General features: G+C 62.4%; 2 protein-coding genes across 3 annotated transcripts in view; one reads left to right on the top strand and one right to left on the bottom strand.

Annotated features, from left to right (window-relative positions):
* Positions 1-9,796, bottom strand: part of RTN2 (reticulon 2) — a 29,351-nt gene extending 19,555 nt beyond the window's left edge. Inside the window, exons 1-2 of one of the 2 annotated variants that reach the window (XM_030544689.1) lie at positions 9,719-9,796; positions 5,613-5,657 (exon numbers count right to left, since the gene is read on the bottom strand). In XM_030544689.1, coding sequence (XP_030400549.1) covers positions 5,613-5,657; positions 9,719-9,749 — 76 coding nt within the window. In that variant the 5' untranslated portion in view covers positions 9,750-9,796. The remainder of the gene's footprint in view (positions 1-5,612; positions 5,658-9,718) is intronic. The other variant, XM_030544690.1, reaches the window with a different exon arrangement.
* Positions 9,797-12,479: 2,683 nt separating this feature from the next.
* Positions 12,480-15,991, top strand: PPM1N (protein phosphatase, Mg2+/Mn2+ dependent 1N (putative)). Its single transcript, XM_030544359.1, is given in 6 exon segments — positions 12,480-12,858; positions 12,861-13,360; positions 14,353-14,470; positions 14,789-14,900; positions 15,092-15,142; positions 15,928-15,991. Coding segments are annotated over 6 exon segments (1,224 nt in total).
* Positions 15,992-16,128: the final 137 nt, after the last annotated feature.

The raw sequence follows: 16,128 nt of genomic DNA, 5'->3' as shown, positions 1-16,128 counted from the left end.
TTCAATGGTTTGCATGCAGAGGGGGTGGGACTCAGTTTCTCTGGGTGTTACTGGTTTAACAAGGTGATGGGAGGGGGAGTTTGTAGTTACAGAGGACCAGCAAGGAAACTTGGGACCAGCCAATGGCCTGGAGAATGGAGACCCCAGTGACCGGTGACGGGGAGGCCAAGCTCGGCAGTCACAGCTGGTTCTGGCCAGTGGGAGGACAATGGGCTGCGGAGAGAGGACCCCGGTGACCTGACCAGCTGGTTCCAGCCAAAGGGGGACAGAGGACAGCTGAGAGGAGAGGAGGCCAAGGGGACTCTGTTTACCTGGAGAGAAGACAATGGACAGAGGCAGGGCTTGGGGGAGGTGATAGCAGACGCCCAGCTGGGAAGCAGGGGGGCTCAGGACTGGAGAGAGAGATCAGGCAGAGCCCACCTGGATGCAGGGGAGACCTAGATGTGCTGTGCTGATGGAAGCCAGGCCTGAGGACCCTGAGAGTTTCCTGAGCTGTGTTCAGACACTCAATAAACCCTCCTGTTTTATGCTGGCTGAGAGTCACTCTGGGCTAGAAAACAGGGTTGCATTATTCCCTCTGGGACCGTACGGGGCCAGGAGCAGTCATGACCTATGAGTCTGTGACAACGTGGTAGCAGAGGATGGTTGGCAGATGCACCCTGTAGCGGGTGGGCTATGAGTGCAGGCACTTTGCAGTGAGCGGTTGCCAGTGATAAAACAAGGGAATTGAAGGAACTAGCATGGAAATGGCCTATAACTGGCTCTGTAAGAGGGACCTGGCATGTCTGTGCAGAGGGAGAGGACTGAGCATGGAGAGGCTCACTGAAGAGCAGCTGATGGCTCAGCTTGTAGGGAATGACCGGTCTGAGGAACAGGCTCCAGATCCCTGGGGGGCTCCCGGGGTGCCTGGAGAGCCAGGGAGTAGCTGTGGGGGCAGCCCATGTAGCAGCCAGGAGTCTATGAGACCCAACTCCCCAGCAGCACAGGGTGGGGCAGGGGCAGGGGCAGTCAGGTTTCTCCCTGGAGGAGCTGTGGGGACTGGAGCTGGAGCTGGAGGAGCAGAGGCTGGTGGTCCGTGCAGAACAGCAGAAGCATGAGTTGGAGTTGGAGGAGAGGTGGGCTAAGGGGGCCTGCCGGGGGATAAGAGGGGAAGGGCTTTGAGACACCAGCTTTGTGGGGAATCTAGACACCAAACTGCTGTCCCAGGATATTGATGCTGTGATAGACCCAGGCCAGTTGGGTACAACAAAGTAATCGAAGGGAGATATACTGGCAACTGGATTAGCAGTTTTCTGTTCCCTGACTGACCAGAGCAGGGGCTGCTCCAGGCTAATGAGAACACCTGACTCCAATTAACCTGCAAAGAGTCAGGTGAGGCCATTAAGCTAATGTGACCACCTGACCCTAATTAAGGCCCTTTTGATACTATAAAAGGGCTCACTCCAGTTAGGCTGGGGAGAGCTGGGGAGCCAGAGGATAGGAAGTGCGGCTGAAGGGCTGGGTAATGACGACACGGTAAGGGAGCCCTAAGGTAAGGGAGAAGCAGGAGAGCTGTGGGGAAGTGGCCCATGGAAATGTAGCAACTCTGGCAGTGAAAGGTTGGCTGCCAACAGCTGCTACCATTAGGGTCACTGGGTCGGAACCCGGAGTAGAGGGCAGGCCTGGGTTCCCCCCAATCCACCACTATAGGAACATCTCCTGGGAGGGGAAGTCAGGCCCCTGTCAGGACAGGAGGCTAAATTGTTCTGAAACAAGCCCCCAGGGACAACTGAGACTGTGGGAGTTCTCTCCCCAACCTCTTTGCAGGCCTATGATGAAAAGGGCTCAGAGGACTGTAACCCTGGCCCTAGAGAGAGAAGGGCTACGTGGAGGGTCACAGTGAGCCACTGAGGCTAGCAATAACCGCCTAGAAGTGTGGGACCCACGGGGAGAAGGTCGGAGCTCTGCCACAATGCCTACCTCACAGCCTTTGAGCAGGCTTGTGATCTGAACCAGATTGAGCCCCCAGACAGGCTTCGCTGTCTGACCTCCCTGCTGGGTCCCAAGGCCATGGAGGTGTTCAGCCAAATGGATGGTATTGAGATGGGGGGCTATGACCTGTTCAAACAGGCTTTGCTGCTGAAGTTTGAACTGACCCCCGGGGTGTACAGGCAACGGTTCTGGAGGGTACACAAGACCTCCAGTATCACTTACAAGGAGGTTGCTAACCTGCTGGGGGAATATCTCAGTAAGTGGGGGAAGGGCGCAGGGGCCACTATCACCGAGGCCGTGTATAACCTGGTGGGGTTGGAGCAGCTGTCTGACATCTGCCCTCCAGACCTTAAGATGTGGTTAGTGGACCGAAAGCCCAAAGATCTGTGCAGTGGGATGAGTTTGTAGAAAGCAGATCAGGGGCAGGAGGGAGACCCGCATCGGGAACTCAGAAGGGAAGTCACCCAGAGACCTCTCAAAAGGGGGACTCCAGGAAGCATGACTCAGGGGTGCCCATGAATGACAGGGCAGGTTGACCCCCCTCATGGGACTTGAGGGACCTGAAATGTAATTACTGTGGCCAAAAGGACACAAGGTGGCACAATGCCTGAAGATGACGGAAATGGTGGCCAAGCAGAACCTGCAGGGTCTCAACTGGGTGGAAGCCCACCGAGAGGGGGCACTGCCAGTCCAGGGGTTCTGGGACAGGGGTGCAGAGGTGACACTGGTGTGGCCTGAGGTGGTGGATCCAGAACTGCTAGTGCCCAATGCCTACATGACCCTGAGGGGAGTATTCAGGCCCCCATCAAAGTGCCTGTAGTGCACCTGAAATGGGGGGCTGAGGAACCCAAAGAGGTTGGGGTGCACAATCACCTGCCTACTGAGCTGCTAATGGGTAATGACTTGGAGAACTGGCTGGATGGCACTCAGAGCGCCCTGATCCTTACCCAGAGCCAGAGCCAGTGAGGGATGCAGGACCTTCTGAAGGTGGGGGACCGAAGGTGGGGCTTGACAGGGCTGGGCTGGAGCCTCTGTCCCAAGGTGGGGAAGCTGAGGAACTGCCAACCACGGATGGAGCCTCAAATGCAGCAGCTGAATTCCTGATGGAGCTGCAGGAGGATCCCTCCTTGGAGAAGCTGAGGGCCCTTGCTGGCCACAGCAGTGCAGGATCCCAGGGGGAGGACCGCCAGAAGAGATTCCTGTGGGAGAAGGGATTCCTGTACCAGGAATGGGCTGGTTCAGGGCAAACTGAACCTTGGAAGGCCAGGAGGCAGTTGGTGGTTTCCCAGAGGTACCGCCACAGACTGTTCTACTTGGCCTATAATATCTCCCTTTCAGAGTATCAGGCGCACCAGGCACAGACTGCCCTAGAACTTTTACAGGCCTGGGATCTTTGATGCTGTCCAACAGCATTGCAGGCCCTGTAACTCCTGCAGAGGGTGGGGAAGGCCCAAGATAAGTGTAAAGCAGCTCTGAGACCTCAGCCCATCATAGAGGAGCCTTTCCAGAAGGTGGCCATGGACACAGTGGGGCTCCACAGCAGGGCGACCCACTTGGGGAAGATATGCATCCTGGTGGTGAGTGGGAGAGGAAGGCCTCTCCTGACGGAGAATCAGTGGTGGAATATGTACTGACCTTCCAGGAAAAGCTCAGAGCTCATGGGCTTAGCCAGGGGAAACCTGGCCAAGGCACAGAGGAACCAGAAGGTCTGGTACAACTACTCAGCACATGCCCATTCCTATGCTACCGGGGACCAGATGATGCTTCTCATCCCCGTGAGGAAGAACGAGCTGCCTGGGATGGCCCCTTTAAGGTCATCAGACAGGTAAACAAGGTGAACTATGTAGTGGAACTGTCCAACCAGGCACAGAGCCATGTCAACATGATGAAGCCATACTGGGACAGGGAGAAGTTGGTGCTGGCTGTGTGTAGATGACTAAGAAGCTGCTGCCCCGGGCGCAACACTATGTGGCCATGGAGAAGGAATGCCTGGCCATGGGGTGGATCCTTAAAAAGCTGCAGCCGTATCTATTTGGGCGGCACTTCACTGCGCACACTGACCGTTCGCCCCTGACGTGTCTGCACCAGACGAAAGAGGCTAATGCCGAGCTCCTGAGATGAAGCCTGCTCCTCCAGGGGTATGGCATGGAGGTGGTTCATGTGAGGGGGAGGCCAATGTTATAGCCGATGCTATACCGGGGTGGGAGCCCTGAACTTCCCCAGGTAATTGGCTAAATGACCCCACTCAGTTCAGACTCGAAGGGGGCAAAGATGTGATGAGGTGTGTGTGTGGGGGGCGTTTCTTGTTTGTTTCTATGGTTTGCATGCAGAGATGGTGGGATGCAGTTTCCCTGGATGTTACAGGTGTTGGAAGAGGGAGTTTGTTGGTACAGAGGACCAGTGAGGAAACTTGGGACCAGCTAATGGCCTGGAGAATGGATAACCCAGCGACTGGTGACCAGGAGGCCCAGCTCAGGAGTCACAGCCAGTTCTGGCCAGTGGGAGGACAATGGGCTGCAAAGAGAGGACCCTGGTGACCTGATCAGCCAGAGGGGGACAAAGGACGGTTGAGAGGAGAGGAGGTCCAGGAGACCCTGTTTACTTGGACAGAAGACAAAGGACAGAGGTGGGGCTTGGGGGAGGTGATATCTGATGCCCACCTGGGAAGCAGGGGGTGGGAGGAAGGGCTCGAGACTGGAGAGACAGAGCAGGCAGGGCTCACCTGGCTGCAGGAGAGACTTAGATATACTGGGCTGAGGGAGGCCAGGCCTGAGGGAGCAGAGATTTCCTATGCTGTGTTCAGACGCTCAATAAACCCTCCTGTTTTACGCTGGCTGAGAGTCGCTCCGGTCTAGAGAGCAGGGTGGCATTATTCCCTCTGGGAGGAAGGACCCAGGGGTCCAGAGCGAGTGGACTCCCTGAGGCGGCCACAGCGAGAGACAGGCGTGCTAAGGCTCAGAGAGGTGTGGTTCCAGGAGGTGGAGGGGCCTAACCCCCAAGAGAGAGTGGACCCCCGAGAAGGGCTGTCACTCTGAAGGGGCTTCCTTGCAGGGACCGTACAGGGCCAAGAGTGGGCACGATCTGTGAGACCGTGACACCCCCTCAACCTCCCGATGGGGACTGTACTGTGGGAGATACAACCCCCCGAACCCCACCAGGGACCAGGCTGTGAGAGGATCTGTCCCCCATCAACTCCCCGATGGAGACCGGACTGTGGGGGATCCAACCCCCCAAACCCTGACAGGCACTGGGCTGTGAAGGGATCTGCCCCCCTCATCCTCCTGATGAGGACTCAAGCCATAGGGGATCCAACCCTCCAAACCCCAGTGGGGCCCCAGCTGTGAGGGGATCTGTTCCCCCTCATGGGGAACAGGCCATGGGGGATCCAATGCTCCAAACCCCACCGGGAACCAGGCTGTGAGGGGATCTGCCCCCCTCACGATCAACTTCCCAATGGGGACCGGGCCATGGTGGATCCAACCCCCCAACCCTCACGGGGGACCAGGCTGGGAGGGGATCTGCCCCCCACCCCCAGCCTCCAGGCTGTGGGGGATCCAAACATCATCAGGGATGGGACTGTAAGGGGCTCTGCCCCCTGTGCTGGGAGCTCTGGGGACAGCGTGTGGGGGGCCGAGACTCACCATCTGTGGAGTCGGGTGTGGTGGAGACAGTAGAAGGAGATTCTTCTGCAAGAGAGAGAGGGAGGCCTTGGGGTCAGTTCACTCCTGAGCCCCGGACAAGGAATGAGTCCACCCATCCCTGAGTCCCCCAGCCCTCCACCCCATTCCCTGCAGCACAGTGCCCCCTAATGAGCACCTCACCCCGCTTCCTGCAGGGCACTGAGCAGTCCTGGGGGGCTCAGCCATTTTGCATTATTTACTACCAGACCAAACCCTGAGCCGTGATTCCAAGCAGCACAATCTAACCCGCAGCCTCACTCCATGCCCAGGCTGGGGGCAGGTGCCAACTAGAACATCCATTGCAACAAACTCTCTCCTGTTCCCGGCCCTGCTGACCAGTGTCCTCACTAACCCAAGGAGAGGATGCCCCCTTCTGCTGCTGGATGTAAGTACCTGTGCGCAAAGACCCAGGGGATCTTTCCAGCATCCAAGCTGCATCCTTCCCCGCCCCCTGCTGTCCCCCACTGTGCTCCTCTCCCTCCCCAGACCCCTTCCAACCATACCACCCCCTTGCTCTAACTGCCCCCCAATAAACGCAGGCTTGTCTGTCTGCAGTAGACCCTTTCTATGCAGGGGCAGGTTGCTGGGGACAGTCAGAGACGGGTTGATCTGAGCTGGGGTATTTGGGGCAGCTTTACCCTGCAACCCCTCTGCCAGGACATTGACCCTTGGGGCAGCCCCTAGCCAGACCCAGGGGGCCTATTTCAGGCTGCCCAGCAGGGGGCACCATTGTGCGAGCCCCACTGGCCGAGGCAGGTCTCTCTCCCCACAGACGGGCGGGCAGGTGCTGCCACCTCCCACCACAGTCTGTTCCAGGGCCTGACATTACCCCCTTCCCACAGCTGCTCAGAGCCCAGCTGTGTGCAGGCCAGGGGGTTAATGCAGGAGCTGGGCCAGTGCCAGGGCCCTGGTGGGTGAAGAAGCCTCCTCCTGCCCCAAACTGTCTGGCTCCCTGGCAGGTCTGGTCAAGACAAGGGGGTCAAGGCAAAGCCCAGTTGCTGTAAGAAAAGAGCCGGGGGTGCGGGGAGGGGCACTGTGCTGCAGGGTTCAGCAGGGGGTGCCATGCGGCCAGGGGCAGGGTTCAGTAGGGGGCGCCGTGTGGGCGAGGCAGGGCTCAGCAGGGGGGCCGGTGTGGCCAGGGGCAGGGCTCGTCAGCGGGTGCTGTGCTGCTGGTGGGAGATTGTTGTCCTTTGAATCACTGATATTAAGGTCCTGACTCATTCACCTTCCAGTTCCCCAGGCTCCTCCCCAAAGGGCTGAGTCCTGACCCCAGGGCTCTGGCCAGCCTCTCGCTTGGGGAACAGTCAGTAAGGCTGGCGCCCTGGGGTCAGCCCAGCCTGCAAGTGCGCTCCAGAGCACAGTGCCCCCTTGCGCGACTGCGGGAATGGGTCAGCCCTGCCTGTGCCCTATAGCACAGCATCCCCAGTGCGCACTGCAGCAATGGGTCAGCCCTGCCTGTGCCCTATAGCACAGCACCTCCTAGTGCGCACTGCAGCAATGGGTCAGCCCTGCCTGTGCCCTATAGCACAGCATCCCCAGTGCGCACTGCAGCAATGGGTCAGCCTGCCTGTGCCCTATTGCATAATGCCCCCTAGTGTACACTGCAGCAATGGGTCAGCCCTGCCTGTGCCCTATAGCACAGCACCTCCTAGTGCGCACTGCAGCAATGGGTCAGCCCTGCCTGTGTCCTATTGCATAATGCCCCCTAGTGTTCACTGCCAGAATCGGTCAGCCCTGCCTGTGCCCTATAGCACAGCATCCCCAGTGCGCACTGCAGCAATGGGTCAGCCCTGCCTGTGCCCTATAGCACAGCACCTCCTAGTGTGCACTGCAGCAATGGGTCAGCCCTGCCTGTGCCCTATAGCACAGCATCCCCAGTGTGCACTGCAGCAATGGGTCAGCCCTGCCTGTGCCCTATAGCACAGCATCCCCAGTGCGCACTGCAGCAATGGGTCAGCCTGCCTGTGCCCTATAGCACAGCATCCCCAGTGCGCACTGCAGCAATGGGTCAGCCTGCCTGTGCCCTATTGCATAATGCCCCCTAGTGTACACTGCAGCAATGGGTCAGCCCTGCCTGTGCCCTATAGCACAGCATCCCCAGTGCGCACTGCAGCAATGGGTCAGCCCTGCCTGTGCCCTATAGCACAGCATCCCCAGTGCGCACTGCAGCAATGGGTCAGCCTGCCTGTGCCCTATTGCATAATGCCCCCTAGTGTACACTGCAGCAATGGGTTAGCCCTGCCTGTGCCCTATAGCACAGCATCCCCAGTGCGCACTGCAGCAATGGGTCAGCCCTGCCTGTGCCCTATAGCACAGCACCTCCTAGTGCGCACTGCAGCAATGGGTCAGCCCTGCCTGTGCCCTATTGCATAACGCCCCCTAGCGTACACTGCAGGAATGGGTCAGCCCTGCCTGTGCCCTATAGCACAGCATCCCCAGTGTGCACTGCAGGAATGGGTCAGCCCTGCCTGTGCCCTATAGCACAGCGCCCCCTCCTGTACACTGCAGCAATGGGTCAGCCCTGCCTGTGCCCTATAGCACAGCATCCCCAGTACGCACTGCAGGAATGGGTCAGCCCTGCCTGTGCCCTATAGCACAGCGCCCCCTCATGTGACTGCAGGAATGGGGTCAGCCCCAACCACACCCCTGATCAAGTGCCCGTGAATGACGGCTGGGAAATTAAATTCCTGTTTTACCAAATACTTAAGAGTTTTGGGAACTTTGTTCTTAATCCGTGACTGGGACCAAACCCCTCCCGCAAGTTCCTGAAGCAGGAATGAAGTGGGCACCCTGGGGTGCGTCTAGGAAGCTGCCCAGAGCCAAGCACCATGAAGCCTCGGCCACCCAGGGGCAGAGGAGCCAGGGGGCTGGGAATGATTTTTCTGACAGAAAATGGAAATTTTGCAGCAAAATTGACATTTTCCTGAGAAATTTTCAATGTTGCCCAAAGTGAATTTCCCTTCAGAAAGTCTCAGTGGTAAATTCCCAAGAGGGATGTTTGGCTCTGTGTGTGTGCAGGGCCTGGCACAGTGGGGCCTGCCCCATGGCTGCAGGTCCTAGGCCCTATCATAATGCACCTAATAGCTATAAAATGTACAGTACCTGGCACAATGCGGCCTGCCCCTGTGGCTGGGGGTTCTAGGCACTACCGTAGTACACCCAATAGCAATAAAAATGTACAGCCCCTGGCACAGTGGGGGCCTGCCCCATAGCTGGGGCTCACAGATGGTACCGTAATGCACCTAATAAACGATAATGGTTCCTGCCTGCACCTCTTGTACCCTGCTGCTTGATCCTTAGCAGCCTTAGGCCTGTGACTCCCCACAGCTCCCGCGGAGCCCCCACCGCACCCGGACCTGCGCTGGAGTCGGGGGGCGGGGCGGTGGCTGGGTCACCCCCCGGCCCCGCTGTCGGATTTCAGCAATGATCCTCGGCCCCCCAGCTCCCCAGAGCAAAGCGCCCAGCAGCGCAGTCCCTCGAGGCAGGCGGGGAGCAGAGCCCACGGGGGCACCCGCCCCAGGCACCTCCCGGGGTCCCTGCTTAGCTCAGCCCAGGGCCCTCGGCTGCCGCTCTCCGCCCAGCCCAGGTGCTGAACCGGCCCGGAGCCCGCGCAGCGCCCCTGCAGCCCCGGGGAAGCAGCCTGCCGCCGCGCCCGCGCCATGGCCAGGCCCCGGGGCGCAGAGCAGCCGCCAGCGGAGCCGGCGAGAGATTCCCCGGTGGCGGCTCCCCAGCGGCCCGGCTCTGCCGGGGACCCCGCGAGCCCCGCAGCAGGAGCCGCTGGAGCGCCTGGCCGGCCAGCGAGGCTGGGCTGGTGGCGCACGGGGGCATCGGACCCGATCCCGCCACGCCCGGGCCTGATCCCGCCGCGGGCCGATCCCCCAGCCTGTCCCTGGTCCCCACGCCCAGCCGGGCCCGATCCCCCCCCGACCCTGGTCCCCACGCCCGGCCGGGCCCGATCCCCCCCGCACAGTCCCGATCCTCACCCCCGGGGCCCGATCCCCCACCCTGACCCTGGTCCCCCCGCCCGGAAGGCCCGATCCCCGCGCCCCGCCCGGCCCGCTACTTACTGCAGTGGGCGAACCCCAGGACCTGCCCCATCGCCCCGCAGTTCCCTTCATGGGGCTCGCGGTGCGCTGCGGCGGCGCTGCCCCCCGGCGCCCCCCGGCTCTCATCTCCCCGGCCCCATGCTGCTGCCGCCGGCCGGCCGGGTGGGGAAGCCGCGGCTGTGCAGCTCGCTGCCCCCTCGGCTCCGCTCCGCGCCGGCCCGCGAACGATTGCTGGGGAGGGGGGGCTCTGCGGAGGAGGGCGGGCGGCGGCTTACAAAGGCGAGGGGCGGGGAGCGTGTGTGTGGGGGGGAGACGCAGACAAAGGGGGACGGAGACAAAGGCGCAGGGGAAGGGAGAGAACGTGGGGGGCAGATCCTGGTGGAGATGGGGGAGTAGATCCTGGAGGGACGTGGAGGGGTGATTTAGTTGGGGGTTGGTCCTGCTTTGAGCAGGGGATTGGACAAGATACCTCCTGAGGGCCCTTCCAGCCCTGATCTTCTATGATTATATGAGGGTGGAGAGGGAGGGGTGGGGTAGCTCCGTCCTGGGGTGGGTAGAGAGAGAGGGATGGGGATAGATCCTGTGCTGGGTGGAGAGGGAGGGGTGGGGGTAGGTCCTGAAGGGGTGGAGAGGGAGGGGTGGGGGGGTAGATCCTGGAGGGGTGGGCAGAGGGGAAAGGGTGGGGGTAGGTCCTGGAGGGATGGAGAGAGAGGAGTGGGGGGTAGATCCTGTGCTGGGTGGAGAGGGAGGGGTGGGAGTAGGTCCTGGAGGGGTGGAGAGGGAGGGGAGGGGGTAGGTCCTGGAGGGGTGGAGAGGGAGGGGAGGGGGTAGATCCTGTGCTGGGTGGAGAGGGAGGGGAGGGGGTAGGTCCTGGAGGGGTGGAGAGGGAGGGGAGGGGGTAGGTCCTGGAGGGGTGGAGAGGGAGGGGTGGGGAGTAGATCCTGGAGGGGTGGGCAGAGGGGAAAGGGTGGGGGTAGGTCCTGGAGGGATGGAGAGGGAGGGGTGGGGGGTAGATCCTGGAGGGGTGGGCAGGGGGGAAAGGGTGGGGATAGGTCCTGGAGGGATGGAGAGAGAGGGGTGGGGGGTAGATCCTGAGCTGGGTGGAGAGGGAGGGGTGGGAGTAGGTCCTGGGGTGGGTACAGAGGGAGGTATGGGAGTGGGACATGGCTCAGAGCACTCTGGGGAAAGAGGAATTAATGGCATGATGGGATGGGAGTGGGGAGGTAGTCATGGGGACCCTGCAGGGTGAGGGTAGGCACCCCTCCTCCACCTGGTCACCCCAAACCGCTGCCCCTCACCCCATGCCATGCCACCTGGTACTCTGAGCCCCTCCTCACTCACTCTCGTGCCACCCCAAGCACCCAGACCTGCAGCCCCTGGTTCAGCACCCAGGATGCAGGTGGTAGGGCCTGTGGGGATGGGGCATCTCCATGGAGATGGTGGTGGGTGGCACAGTGGGACACCAGGCATCAGCCGCCCCTGGTGGGTTGAGGGCGAGGCCGGAGCTGAGCATCTACCACAGGTGCAGCCCAGCCTGGGACTCAGCGCTGCCCCTCGCCAGGCTGAGCAGGGTGGCACGGACCCTGCGCTGCCCCACCCCCTACCTGGGGACCACCGGGGACAGCACTGCCCCCTTCTGGGCATAACAGAGTCACCACATTAGTAATCACCCAACACTTCTCTAGCGCCTTTCCCCACGGATACCACCAGGGCCCCAACAGCCGGTGCTGCCAGAATGCCATGCAGCCATCTCTGGGGTGGGACGTGGGGCTGTTTATACAGGGATCAGTCGGCTGGTGCTGAGATGCAGCCACCTCTGCGGGGAGGTAGGATACATAAATACAGTCACCCAGCAACAGTGCCCAGCAATTTGGGACAGGAAGTGAAAAAAAGTCAAGTTTCTATGTGAAGCTATGCGGGGAGAAGCCCTGAATTCAAACTGGGAGAAAAGCAGCCTAGGCCAGGTGGGCCCTGCTGCTCCACCCCACACCACAACCCCAGCTGGGCCCTGCTGCTGCTCCCCCAGCCCTGAAGGGAATGGCCACTGGACAGCTTGCTGATGGGAAAATGGACACTTTAATGATGGCACTGTGGGCCTGGTCCCTTCCTTGCTTATGTCTCCCCCCTGCACATCCCCCACCCCTTCCAACTGCTCTTTCTCTGTAGCCCCCTCAATCTCCCTGGTGCCACTCCACCACCCACCCTGTCCCTCTCCTCCACACCCACCCATCCACGCACCCATCCTCTCCCTCCTGCTCTGCATTCCCACCATCCCCCTTATTCCCGGCCCCTCCCCATCCAGCCACCGCTCACAGCTCGCTTGCCAATCTGTCTGCACTCTGCAGAACACTCACAGTGGCTAGGGCGGGGTGGGCCCGGGGTCCCGCTACCCACACACCAACCTCGTATGGCCCAAGCTGCCTGCTGGGCCATGGCCGGGCAGGGTTTAGGAGATTTAACATTCCATATTTAGCTACAGGATGAGGAATTATGGTGCCAAGGAGGACAGAGCTGCGGCAGCCCCTGCAGTGCATGTGTCCCTGGGGCTGCCAGGGGGTAAGCCGGCTGCAGGGCACCATGGGGGGATGCCAGGAAGGCCCCAGGGAGTTGGCAGGTGCACAGGTCAGCTCCTGGGGCTGAGAAACTGAAACTTGCCAGAGATCAGAGGGCTGGTACCAAGTGGTGATGGCCCAGGGCACCAGGCCCGGGCACCGGATGATTCCCCATGGCACTTGGTTGGGGGCACTAGGCCTGGGAACAGGGTGAGTACCCAGGGCACAGGATGGCGACCTTTATGCGGCTGCTGGTGTCGCAGGCGGAGCAGGTGGTTTCGTGTCTCTTCAAGGCGGAGCGTGGCGAGGGGCCTGGCTCCTTCCTGGAGGCACCACGGATGGAGAAGCTGCTGGAGCGGGGCGCGGGAAGTGGGCCGTGCTATGGGCTGGACGCCATGCAGGGCTGGCGGGCACACATGGAGGACGCTCACACGGCTCAGCCCCAGCTGCCAGGTGCCGTGGCCACCTGGGCCTTCTTTGCCCTGTACGATGGGCACGCGGGCAACACGGTGGCACAGTTCTGCGCCCGCCACCTGCTGGGGGAGGTGGTGGTGGGCGAGGCCTTCACAGGGGAGGCAAAGTCACCTGGGCTGATGAAGGAGACAGTGCGGGGGGCTTCCTGCGCATTGACAGCCGCATGCAGGCCCTGGCCCATGCCGAGGGGTGGGAGCACGCTGGCTCCACCGCCGTGGCCGTGCTGATCTCACCGGGCCACCTCTACTTCATCAACCTGGGCGACTCGCGGGCGCTGCTGTGCCAGGCCAGCCGCCTCACCTTCTACACGGAGGACCTCGAGCCCAGCCGGCCGCGGGAGCGGGAGCGCATCGAGAACGCCGGCGGCACCGTCCTGCTGCAGCGTGTCAACGGCTCCTTGGCCGTCTCCCGCGCCCTGGCTGACTTTGACTACAAGGCCGTGGCCTGGCGGGGCCAGACGGAGCAGCTGGTGTCGCCCGAGCCCGAGGTGTACGAGCTGGCGCGCTGCCCTGGTGAGGACGAGTTCTGGGACGCCTTCGACACCGAGGGGCTCTGCACCTTCGTCCGCTCCCGCCTGCTGCTCGGCGGGGACCCGCAGGCCATGTGCGAGGAGGTCCTGGACGCTGGGATCTACAAGGTGAGGCAGGGATGGGGGGCAGGGCCACTGGGCTCTAGCGGTCACTGGCTTCCAGCCAGCAGCAGGGTGGGGTGGGACAGGGAATGGGACATGGGACCTTTCTCCTCTCGGGGGCACTGGTTCCCTTTTGCCCCCAGGGCAGGGACTGGCTGGCTCAGGGAGGCAGGGAATGAGGCATGGGACCTTTCCCCTCTAGCGGCTGCCGGCTTCAATCCGGCACCAGGGCAGGGACTGGCTGGCTCCGGGGAGTGGGGCACAGGGCCTTTCCCCTCTAGGGGGCGCCGGTTCCCAGCCAGCACCAGGGCAGGGACTGGCTGGCCCAGGGAGCGGAGAATGAGACATGGGACCTTTCCCCTCTAGGGGGCGCTGGCTCTCATCTGGCCCCAGGGAAGGGACTGGCTGGCTCCGGGGAGTGGGGCACAGGGCCTTTCCCCTCTAGGGGGCGCCAGTTCCCAGCCGGCACCAGGGCAGGGACTGGCTGGCCCAGGGAGCGGAGAATGAGACATGGGACCTTTCTCCTCTAGGGGGCGCTGGCTCTCATCTGGCCCCAGGGAAGGGACTGGCTGGCCCAGGGAGCGGAGAATGAGACATGGGACCTTTCCCCTCTAGGGGGCGCCGGTTCCCATCTGCCCCCAGGGCAGGGACTGGCTGGCTCAGGGGGAAGGGAATGGGACATGGGGCCTTTCCTCTCCAGCAGCCAGTGGTTCTGTTAGCTCTGCCTGGCCAGAGGTTTGGGGCGGGAGGGGGGGGATGAGGGACCCCCCCCAACACTGTCTAGTTGGATGGATTTCTTGCGGTGGGCTGGGGAGGTGCAGATCAGGCTGCTCTCCTTATCTGGCTGTTGTATGGGCCCGTGGGCTCCACACTGGGCCGTATCCAGGCATAATGCCCCCATGGGCTCCCACCATTCCAATGACCCATCAGAGCCCCCTACAGCCGCCTGTCTCCACCCTCAGTCCCCCCCTCTACCCAGTTGATTCTCTCCTGCCCAGGGAAGCCGTGACAACATGACCTGCATGGTGATGTGTTTCCGGGGGGCCCCTGGCACCTCCCAGGCTGCCCTGCAGAAGGAGAGGGAGCTGGACGCACACCTGGAGAGTCGGGTGGCAGGTGGGTGAGGTCAAGCTCTGGGCAGCACCAGGCCTTTGGCTATGGGGCAGCTAGACCATGGGACCCAGATCGGGAGGCGCCCATGCCTGCCTGTGGCAGCTACTGCCCCTCAGGCCATGGGGGGCCAAGGGCAACAGGGAGGGGAATGGGGGAGGGCAGGGGCAGCAGGGGGAAGGCAGGGAGAGGGCAGAGGCAGATGAGTGAGAACGGGATGGGGGCAGGGGCAGTGGGGAGGGGATAACCAGGTACGGTGGAGGGCAGAGCGGGGCTTTGAGTGCCTGGGCAGAGCCAGTTACGCGCCAGCCCCTCTCCCCACAGAGCTGTATGGGGAGCTGCAGAAGCAGGGGGCTGCCAGCCTCGTGGCCACCTTCCGGTGCCTGGCGTCCGAGGTGAACCCCAGCCTGCCCCCCGGCGGGGGTCTGGCCAGCAAGTGAGTACAGACCCCCCACAGCGAGCGCACCCCACTATATGGCGGCCCCAGCACACGGGCCTGAGGGCCTGCCCTATGGCTCCATGGGACGAGAGGGGGTGAGAACCCCCTGGCCCTCAGGGGACCCCAAGGGTGGGGTAGCGAGGGGGCCAGGCACTGCCTCTGGGCTGACCCCTGCTGTCCCCTTGCAGAAGGTCCATGATCATGGAGGCCTGCGACAGAGCTATGAGGCCCAGACGTTGGTAAGGACTGATCAACCCATGGCCCCCAGCCCCTGCTCCATCCACCCCCAGCTTCCAGCCCCCACCCCCTCTTCCCCCCAGCCCCTGCTCCCTAAACCCCCAGCTTCCAGGCCCCACCACCTCCACCCCAGCCCCGTCCATCCCGGGTCCCCAATCCCCGCTCCCTGTGCCCCATGGCCCCCACTCCCACCGCCCTGCAGCCTCTGCCCCCTCCACCTCGTGGCCCCCACCCCAGCCCCCACTCCCGCCACCCCATGTCCTCCTGCTCCCTCCACCCCACAGCTCCCACAACAGCCCCCTCTGCCCCGTGGCCCCCAGCCCCTGCTCCCTCCACTCTGTGTTCCCCAGCCGGGACCGGGGACCTCCCGCAGGCAAGCCGCGGAAGGCAGCCTGCCTGCCCTGCTTGGGGCGGCAAAGTACTTAGAGCCGCCCCTGTCCCCAGCCCCTCCCTCCTCTGCCCCATGGTTCCCAGCCCCTCCCTCCACTGCCCTCAACTCCTGCTCCCTCCACCCTTGGCCCCGAGCCCAGCTCCCTGCCCTCTCCGCCCCAGGGGTCACATCCCCCAGCCCAGCCCCCTTCCCCTCACCCCATGGTCCCCTTCTCTCTCCACCACACGGCCTCCAACCCAGCCATTCCCCTCCCCACCCCAGCTACTCTGTCCCCCATCCCATTCCCCCACCCTTGCACTCCCAGCATCCCCTTTAAACCCCGGCCTGTAGCCTCTGCCCCCCGCCCCTCGGATCTGGGCCCATGTGACATGCCTGTTGCTGTCTGCTCCATTGCAGGGACCCTGTGAGAGCGGCGCCCCCGGCTGAGCAGACCTTTGGGGCAGAGGTGCCCATGGGATGAGGATACTGGACCACCCCTTTCCCTGACAACATGCCGCCCCCCCCGACAGCTCTGCTGGGCCCCCCGACATTCCCCAACCCAACGACTCTGCTGGGCTCCCTGACATTCCCCACCCCCGACGGCTCTGCCGGGCCCCC

The sequence above is a fragment of the Gopherus evgoodei genome, unplaced genomic scaffold, assembly GCF_007399415.2.
Source record: "Gopherus evgoodei ecotype Sinaloan lineage unplaced genomic scaffold, rGopEvg1_v1.p scaffold_34_arrow_ctg1, whole genome shotgun sequence".
NCBI classification, from domain to species: domain Eukaryota; kingdom Metazoa; phylum Chordata; order Testudines; family Testudinidae; genus Gopherus; species Gopherus evgoodei.
This window is presented reverse-complemented; position numbering and strand designations above follow the sequence as displayed.